At 38.9% G+C, this 10,058-nt stretch overlaps 1 protein-coding gene across 2 annotated transcripts; it reads right to left on the bottom strand.

The window, feature by feature from the left end:
• Positions 1-359: 359 nt before the first annotated feature.
• Positions 360-9,675, bottom strand: LOC136820468 (kinetochore protein spc24-like). 2 transcript variants are annotated; one of them, XM_067076650.1, is made up of 2 exons: positions 8,705-9,675; positions 360-2,263 (listed from the first exon to the last, which is right to left on the bottom strand). In XM_067076650.1, exons 1-2 carry the CDS (start codon positions 8,717-8,719, stop codon positions 1,658-1,660), a joined length of 621 nt encoding a protein of 206 aa, XP_066932751.1. In that variant the 5' UTR covers positions 8,720-9,675; the 3' UTR covers positions 360-1,657. The 2 variants fall into 2 exon arrangements, with proteins under 2 accessions (XP_066932751.1, XP_066932750.1); XM_067076649.1 differs by lacking the exon at positions 360-2,263 and adding an exon at positions 4,740-6,410.
• Positions 9,676-10,058: the final 383 nt, after the last annotated feature.

The following is a 10,058-nucleotide window of genomic DNA, read 5'->3' as shown; positions in this document are numbered from 1 at the left end:
TATTTAAAGTAATACGATAACTAACAAAATATATAGTAAAAGGAAAAAAATCTGCCGTAAATATTATAAATGAAGCATAAATTCATTAACCCTGAGTGAATTCTCCAATAGAATGAAATAGAGATCTAGGGATGATAACTTCTCTTTGCTTCCATACCATATCCTGTTTTTATTGGGCAAAATTCAAATAATTTTAAGATGAATTAAAAGACAAAATTTATATAAAGTATTTCAAAATCATTTTTTTAAACAGAATCTGTTAAAGTTCCTGAAATTAAAAGTAATTTCTGCAAAATCCTTTTCTGTTAAAAGAATTCAAATTTATTTGTAAAAACATTTGTATAATAAGTGAACAAAAAAGTAAAATCAACACAGTTTGTTTTTTACGATATTTCGTTCTATTTTCAGAACTTCATCAGGTATAATACTGCACAAGCGTTAACACATTTTTAAATGCTACAAAAATCAGTGATGCGTAAAAAAAAAAAAAAAAAAGGAGGCGAGAAATAAAAAATTCTAATGAACAAAGGAAAAAATTCTATAGGGAATAAAACAAAGAAAATGTTAAAAAGATTTAATAAAAATAGGTGCGTAGCGATAATATTTACAACGTTAAAACAGTACAATAAAATTGATGAAAACAACCCCGTGGGGAATAATCGTCGAAAACAATAAAACTAAAAATTTAACAAAAAAGGTTTCGAATTAGCACAGTAAACGCAGTGGAAATTAAAACGGAAAATTAAATGCTCGTGTCCCCTTCTGGTTTATTCAGGACAAAAAGCAAAACAAAAAGAAATTACGGAACAAAACATGGGAACACCTGATACTAGTAGAGCACACAACTGTGCTGTAGGCATGCCCGTAGGTCATACCAAGCAGTCCAAAGAAGGGCGTTCTCCCAAAAACGACCGGTCATAACCAAATGACCGCAGTATAAGCTCAATACTAGCATCAGTTATCCCCAGAAAACTGAGGAGTTCAAAAAATGGCCTAATCCGGAACAACAACTTCACGTTCAACCCGTGAGGAAGGAACGTATTAAGTTTATATTGCCAAAAACGTTCTCTCTTCCTGACATCTTCAAGGCTACTTCCCTGGTCAATAAAAGTGTATTCAAAATCTGCAAAACCGGAATGACCAGGTAGGTCAAAATGTTTGTGAAGTTCTTGTTGTGGCACAGTTTTGTCCTTGTGATATTTGTTACACGATTTATAATTACTGAACCTTGTTCTAAAAGGAGTCGTGCAACTACCGACATACTGAATACCGCAGGTTTTGCATCTAAGAAGGTATACAACATTGGATGAGCTACAGTTCATAGATAACCCACGAATGTTGTATATCTTTCCATTCCTAGAAGCAAACTCTGATGTATTCTTAACTGAAGGACAAACACCACAGCGTTTTCCAAGACATGGTTCACTCTGGCCTTTGTTATCATCCCCCAAGGTAGGGGGACTTTCGCGCGAACCAACATATCTTTAAGACTTTTCCCCTTGCGAAAGCCCACTAACGGCACGTCTTGGAAAACCTTTTGGTGTACTTTATCAAAAGCTAAAATAGAGTGTGCCTTCCTTACAATCCTATAAAGGTTACGGAACGCATTTGTATAATATATATAATGTATAATATATAATATAATAAGACATACTAACTAGTTAGTCAATTCAATCAAGTCCCAAAGATAATTAGCTGTATAAAAGCAAGAGTGTTCCTTTTGATTCACTGAGAATGGAGTAGGAGATTTTCCAGAAACAAATCCTACAACTTTGTCTTTTTGGCAGGTGTAATCCCATTTGATTTTCAGTGTATTTAATAATTTGAATTTTGCTTTTTCTCTTTCAATATCAATAGCTTTCTTATTTTTCAGTTCCACTTCCTTTTTGGAGAGTGATTTTTCATCCAAAGCAACATTATGCATTTTGTTTGTAATTTCTTCCAGCACGTTGGTTTCTTTAGATAGTTTTTGCTCTTCAGTTTTTTGGTTTTCTCGCAGGGTCTTCATTTGATCATTGTACTTCTTGTTGATCTTTGCTGTTGCTTCTTTAGCACATTCTGAAGATTGGCTACATCCTTGTTTCAGCTTGTTCATGTGTTCTTCTGAAATCCTTTCAAGATTGCCTTGTTTTCTAAGCAATTGATCAACTAGCACAAAGGACTCGTGAAAAGCTTTGTTGATATCTTCATTAGATGAATCATTCTGCAACTGTTCAAGAATATCTTTAAGTTCTTTTGGTCTATTCATTTCTTTTTCAATATCCTGAAAAAGGTTGATACAGTACTTTTCAACTATTTTGAAGCCGTAGCTGTAGCCGTAGCTGTAGCTTGAAACTATAATTGCTATTCTCAATAATAATACCTAAAAAAAGATAACACCTACCTTTTGGATCTTATTTTAAACGGGATCTGTAGAAAGTTGAAGGGACAACTGTCAAGTAAAAACTACCACAAAAATGGGAAAAATTGTCATTATTTCCAAAACTAAAAGGTGCTATGTATTATTATTACCCCTCATTGGAAAGAAACTATAAATATACAAAGAAATTTTGGGCGAAAAGGATTCTCACAGGGTTCTTACCATCGAATGACTCTTCCAAAAGGAGTTTTGCTAAGTACAAATGCTCAAGTTTGTGAAAAAAAATTCAAAATTTGAACAGCAAGGGGATAAATTGCTAATTTTGAAAGGATTATTCAACTTCAAAACATGATTTGATTTAGACAGGAGAACCGTCGTGTGTTTTTTTATAATTTGATGTACACAAGACGGGTTGGAGCTGTGAGTCCAATATTGGACTCACATTTTTTACAGTGGGAAATTCGAATTTAGCGCTGTCCTCACTTACTAAAATAAAAACCAAATCTCGAAAGTTGCGCTTTCTCTAAGAAAGTGTGACCAGTAAAAGAATAACAAAATTTGATTGGCTATGTTTTCAACCGTTATTAGGATCTGAGAAATTCAAACTCTCAGCCCATACCATGCTATACATTTCGCTATCAGTTTATCAAATAAGAAATCATAGCATGGATTCCCAGGCTAGATTTGATTTGAAAACTTTTGCTCATTTTTTGCTTTATTTTTTTTTACTTTTCCATGGTTGTTTTGATTTGATTTTTCACCCGCTGAAACCAGTCCCTCAAATAATAGCCGGTCATATTTTGCACATGTCAAATATCATATATCATATATTGCATTTATTTTGCAGATCACAACCAATTAAAATGCTTATATTTTTCAGTAGTTGTGAACTATGTAAAGCTTCAATCTGATTGGCTGGTGAGAATATCACAAGAACTAAGGCTAAAGGAAACCACAGGCTAGAGCCAGCAAGTGATGAAATATAACTTCAAAAATAAATCAATTGTGAGATCAATAACGCTGCAAATCTTCCAGCACAATGTGCTATAAAGTATTAGGGTTTATTTCTGTAATAAAAATTAAATATGCAGAACTGATTCTATAGGTTATGTGTCCTCCCACTATTCTGAGTAATATTCGATTGGTTCAACTGTATTCAATTGTCGTTCGACTGCGTTCAAATTACCCCATGCTCCAAAAAAGGTCAAGTTAAAATCAAAATACAACTTAAAACCTAAACTATTACACCTAAAACCTACAAACATTGACCCCTTACTCATAACTTACTGAAACTGTGAAATTGCAATTCAGGTACTAAACGGTGATTCACTTGATCAAATACTTGCTAGAATAGGTTTTATGACCTGTTCAATTGTGTAATCTTAAGGTCCAAAAATTTTGATTTTTTGAAGGGATTTTTAATAAAATTTTGAATACTTCGAATTTTACAACACTTTTTGACTGTTTTTGATAAATGAAATCCTTGAGATTAGGTACTGTATTTAATGAAAGTTCATTTATAAGAGGTTGTAAAAAAGTGAATTAAATAATATATTGAATTAAGTCTGGTGGCTAAGACAGCCCAAAGTGCAACTTTGTAGGTTTTACGGGGTATCCACTGGTAAATTATATTTGATTGTCCATGCCAAAAGATACTTCTTTAGTTTTAAGAATAATCTGTGTTGTTTTGAAACTTACCCCCAGATTGTTTTGGTTGTTTGAAAGTATGACAAAAAACACACCTATATGAACGTGACTGATCGAAAGTGTAATTACATAAATTATTGTGGAAAGCCAACGCTTAATTGAATGTTTGGGAAATCAAAAAGACAACTTAAATTTTTTGAATATTGGATTGCATTACAAGGATTTTGATGAACTGTTTAACTCCCTCTAATAACCCGTGTTACTGTAAATTAGTTGGAATTACTAATTGAAAAATGATTTTTCCACTCTTATAAGTATGCTAGAAAAGAAGTTTCAAACCTTTCTTTTATTTTCAGCTTTGAAAAAGAGTGTTGAAATTAGAGGAGGGATGTCAACATTAGACCAAGTTAGGGTAATACACCTTTCCCGTAATTCAAACTTCCTGGAAAAATGTGCTCTGCTCTGTTGTTTATAAAATTGTTTGGGAGGTAAACGAACACGTTTTTGCATGCAAGGGGTTAGGGAAAGTGGGTTAATTCAGCTTCTAACTTTTGATAGCGATCTTTTTTTGGCAAAACATTTTCAGGGTGGTATAATATCATGTATAGAAAGAACATTCTAAAATTTGAAGGGATTTTAATCGGTGGAACTTTTGAAACTTTTAAGAAAAACTCATTAAACACAAACAGTCCTCCCGAGGGGAACCAAAGGGGTTGAACAGAGACATGGCATATCAGTGATCATATCAGTTCTTCGAAAAATAGTGCACACGTAAAATAGGAATAGACTACGAAAATAAAAGGAAAACACTGTGACAAGAATAATCATAAATGACAATAAAAAACACAAACATATAACAATGAATATACCTAATCAAATAAATTTCATGACAATGAACGTATAAAAGCAAAACATATGTAATGAACCAAATACAGGAAGTAGCATAAAGCCAAACTAGAATATAATATGCCTAATATGAATATTGGATAAATATGTGTTATAAGTAAATCGTATAAAGCTTTCCCCCATGTAGTTGATGGGGAGGGCTGGTGGAGCAAATTATAAAAACAGCAGTACAGCAAAATGAAGAACTGAAAAGGACTGGCCAGGTACCCTGTTCTGCTATATGTATGGGAGTCTGAAAGAGAGGCTAAATGGGAAATCTGAGCCCAACAGGGCAGACACAAATCAAAACAAACTGATGTATCTAAACTCTGATATACCTACATATATCAGACACTTAAACACAAACAGTCCTCCCGAGGGGAACCAAAGGGGTTGAACAGAGACATGGCATATCAGTGATCATATCAGTTCTTCGAAAAATAGTGCACACGTAAAATAGGAATAGACTACGAAAATAAAAGGTCCAAATCCAAGTGTGTAGTGTAAAAGAAAATATATATATACAGGATGAAAGACTAAGAAGAGAGAAAATCTGAGAGCGTGCGCTGGGCATGCAAGCGCTGCGACAGAGGCATGTGGAGGTACAGATAGATAGCATCTGATTTCCAGTCACCCATCACTGCAATCGTGTCAAGTGGGATCCCAGCCTCTAATGCAAAAGAGGCTCCTCCACGCCGAAAGGAATGTGAGCCGTACTGAGACGAGGAAAGGCCAATGTTGGAGAGATGGTTGCGGAGAGAAAGCATGAAGTCTCTGTAGGTGAAAATCCTATTTGAGCCATAAAACGAGTCCCTCCAACAAAAGGCCTGAGCTTGGGGTCCCGCCCCAGGGGTCAACTGAAAAGCGTGGTTCACAGCCGAAACAGGACAAAGGGGAGAAGACATGGCAACCAAGGGTATAGTAACAGTACGTTGACCCAGCTGCATAGTCTTGCTCCACCTGACCCTGATGTAAACTGTAGAAGGATCCAGGGTGAAGTCAGACCTGACAAGAAAGGTAGCTGGGGAAAAATCCTGATGGGAGAGAGGGAGGAGGTGACTCTTCCTAAACAAACCAAAAAACGAAACAAGGCAAATAGCCCAAAAAGAAGCGTGCTTGCTGTCAGAAAGTTCCAAATGCTGCCGGATACGGTAAAGAATATCAGTCGTAATAGGAAGTCTAGGCACTGGAGGGGATCCCTTGGTGCGTTTGATACCTTTGAGAACCGAGCTCAAAAACCAATTATCTGCCAAGGGATTAACCAAACCATAGTCCTTGTGGAGTAGGCCAACATAACTAATGTAGACGCAAACTGACTGGGGCAACAAAAAACGAGCCAAGTAGGCAGCATACAAACAAAGATGCACTGTAGAAACAGGAGCGGGTGAGATGTCCATCATGGAGCAAAAACGGAGGTAGGTCTTACGGTGAGTACGATAGGCCTTGTGTGTATTGGGGGCTAATGTAGCCTGTCGATAAAACAAAACATCGTTCAGGAGCGAAGACGCGATGTCTTGCCCTAAAAAACAGATGAGAAGCAGAGGCTAGAGTGAAGCAGCCCCACCAAAAAGAAAAACGAGCAAGGGGACATGTGCCCCAATGCTGCAAGGTTCACAGAGTTAGGACCGTACCAGTAGAGCAAATGTTGAGCAAAGGCCTGAAGGTGACAGGGAAAGTGGAGACGTGAAATGTGGTCCGCAAGGACATTAAGTTTACCAGGAACATGAAACACCTTGATACTAAAGTTGAAAGTAGCTGAGAGCCAAAAGGCATCTCTCAGGTGGGACATCATGTCTGGATCCTTAGTGGTACCTTTGTTCAACATTGCTACCGCTGCTGTGTTGTCGCAGTGAACGTGGACCACCTTATTCTGAAGAAGGGGAGCCCATCGTTTCAGGGCAAGGACAACACATAAGGCCTCCTTGTAATTGATGTGAGAACCAGAAAAGGGTGGGTAGTCAACCAGGAGGTTGGAGTAGAACCAATCTCCTTGAAACTCAGCTCCGATACCCGTAGAGCATGCATCAGTATGTAGGTCAACAACCGGGCGGGGGTCATGAAAACGACAGAACCCATTGAAGACCTCCAAGAACTGAAGCCACCAATCAATATCCTTGAGAAACTCCCCACTAAGACGACACTTTGCAGATTGCTTCGGCAGAGTGTTCATCCAGTCCAGGATCCTACGAAGAAATGTCCTACCACCAAAGACAACCTTACAGGCCCAATTTAAGCGTCCGGCTAACTGCTGGAGTTGTCTTTTGGTAGTCCTCGTTTTTGATCGAAAGGACTGCAAGAAAACCTTGAGGTCTGCAAGTTTCTTTTCGGAGAGAGAAAGGGTTAACTTAACCGTATCAATCTCTACTCCCAAGAATACTAATTTCTGACAAGGGGGTACTAGTTTGGAGGGGCTGATTGTAAATCCCAGCTCCAATAAGAGGCTACGTAGGGTCATATAAGCTGCCTCACACTCCTCTTTGGTTTTCCCGATTACAAGAAAATCATCAAGATAGACAACCACATCCTTGAAACCACGGCGGGACATCATGCGGCGAACCGATTGAGTAAGGCGATGGAATATACCGGGGGCACTACTGCCCCCAAAGGGTAAGCGAGTATCAACAAAGTAGGTAAAGTGATCATCTCCTGTGAACTTCCACTTTAACCCTAGAGCATTATGGTTGGCCGGGTGTACAGGAACAGACCTGTAAGCACGACGAAGGTCAACTTTGGCAATAAAATAGTCCTTCCCTATCAGTTTGGTGGCATCATTTAGGGATTGAAAGGACTGCTTTTCAACAGAAATGTAGGAGTTAACTCCTTTGCCCGGAGGCATTGAACAGTCATGAATAATGCGAATGTCATCAGAATCTGGCTTTGGAACAGCTCCAAGTGCACTGACAATTGATGGCTTAGAATTAACAGCAACATAATTACCGGCCACAATCTCCTCGAGGATAGCTTTGTCAACTTTCTCTTTAAAGATTGGACCGGTGGCAGAAGAATAGTTCTCCATCTCCGCTGGAGTGATAGAAGAATCTGAGGGCAAGAGCTGAAATCCATTCTCGACCCCTTCGAGAATGAAGGCCCGATCTGGATCATCCCTAAGTTCCCTCTCCCAAACAGAAAGGACAAGCGGAGATGAAGACAAAGACAACGGAGAAAGAGGTCATTGGCCCGGAGGACCTACCTCTAAAGACGAGTGAAGGCACCCTTGGTGATTCTTCCCACAGGCCTGCGAACCAACTTTCCGGTTGCAAACATGGGAGTACTTACAAGGGGACCTTTGACAACCTTTTTTGCTGTTGTACAACCTGCATATTTCTTCCCCGTTTGGAAGGCGTGCAACAATGAAGGATTTCAAGTTGCCCGACTCGCCGGGGTTATACGATGAGTTATACCCAGCCCCTGACGCAGTAGATTTCGCAGCCCAGCGCGGAATAAGAAGAACTTCGTGTAGGTGACTATGATCAGTACTCCATGGGTAGCCATATGTGTGCTGCAAAACTCGAAATTCATCATCATAATGCAGCACAGACTGCCACGAGTATTTAGTCGCCAGTTCAAGAACCTTCACAGAGTAGGCAAGGTATTCCCTAATCTCCTGCATGGAGGGAAGCTTACTTGAAAACAAAAGTTCATAAAAAATTCTAAGGTTAGCTATGTTAAATTGTTCTACTGTAACAGACGACAGTTTCGGTTTTGTATCTTGCAGAGAAAGTTTTAGAACACAATTATTATCACTTGCAAACACTTTTTCTTCTTCTGAAGGACGTAGCCTCGAAACAAAATCAACTATACGAAGAGGCTTACCACGAGTTGGATCATTCGTTCTTGTTGGACGTAGCAGGATCTCGCTTTGGTTGATTGCTGGACGTCGAGGATGGAGAGTGGATTGTAAATCGAGATTCTGTTGGGTTCCCACTAAAGGTGAAGGGTTTACAGCAGACGAAACGATGTGCGGAAGGACGGATGTTGTTGTAGTTTGGGGAATCCGAAGGAATGCTTGATCCAATCCAATAGACGTTCGGGGGATTCCTTGGCGGGCGGTTGATATGGGCGCTAATGGTGGAGCTGATGAAGAAGGGAGGGCGTTTGAAGATTGGGCGGTTGAAACTCGAGAGGGTGCAGCTTGTCTACTGGCTCTCAAACGAAGAATTGCCAGTCGTTTGCTTTCAATTTCTTCGGCCAACCTTTTTTCTTCCTCCTCGATATCATGTCTGAGGGTTTGTTCCTCGTTTTCCAATAAGGATAGTTCTTCCCTTAGCATATCAATTTGGCTATGGGCGGCAGGAAGTCCACTTCGCTCATCCAAAATGGCAGATCTTCGTTGTAGCTGCCGTGAATCCCTTGTTTTTGGACTGGATTCAGGCGTAACGTTCGGTGGTGAGGCTGACATCCCTGAGCAATTTGGTCCAGGTATGCCAAAATCATGTCTTACTCTTTCAATGTGACATCCAGGGCATTTTGAAGCTCTGGCAGATCTGGATTCAGTAGACTTTGGTGACAGTTCAGTGGAAGACATATTGATGGATACAGTTTAAGAATTAGCAGCAATTAAAATCAGTAAGATTGTGATGATAGTAGTTGATAAAGTTAGCAAATTATAAAAACAGCAGTACAGCAAAATGAAGAACTGAAAAGGACTGGCCAGGTACCCTGTTCTGCTATATGTATGGGAGTCTGAAAGAGAGGCTAAATGGGAAATCTGAGCCCAACAGGGCAGACACAAATCAAAACAAACTGATGTATCTAAACTCTGATATACCTACATATATCAGACACAAAAACCAACTTCCCTTAAAGAAACGCATGCAAAAACAGGTTTGCTTACCTAAGACCAAACGGTGGAGCATCAAAATAATGCATGTGCATCTGTTTTGTGAATTACGGGAAAGGTGTACCGTCAACTGCTCTAACTTGGGACTATCTGACAAAACATGGGACGGCAATTCAGCCACCATTTCACCGAACCTCCAAAGTCAATTGATTTGAGTTAATGAACATATTAATAAGCGTATTAAAAAATACACAATTTCTCTTTCGCACAGACGACAGAGTAGGCTTTTAAATCAAAATATGAAGGGCTAGATAGGCAACTTTAAGCTTTCTCCAGCAAAAAAAAGTGAAGCAAAAATTTGACTTTTTAAATTTCGTGCCGATGGAT

The sequence above is a fragment of the Clytia hemisphaerica genome, unplaced genomic scaffold (genome assembly GCF_902728285.1).
Source record: "Clytia hemisphaerica strain Z4C2 unplaced genomic scaffold, Clytia hemisphaerica genome assembly, whole genome shotgun sequence".
NCBI classification, from domain to species: domain Eukaryota; kingdom Metazoa; phylum Cnidaria; class Hydrozoa; order Leptothecata; family Clytiidae; genus Clytia; species Clytia hemisphaerica.
This window is presented reverse-complemented; position numbering and strand designations above follow the sequence as displayed.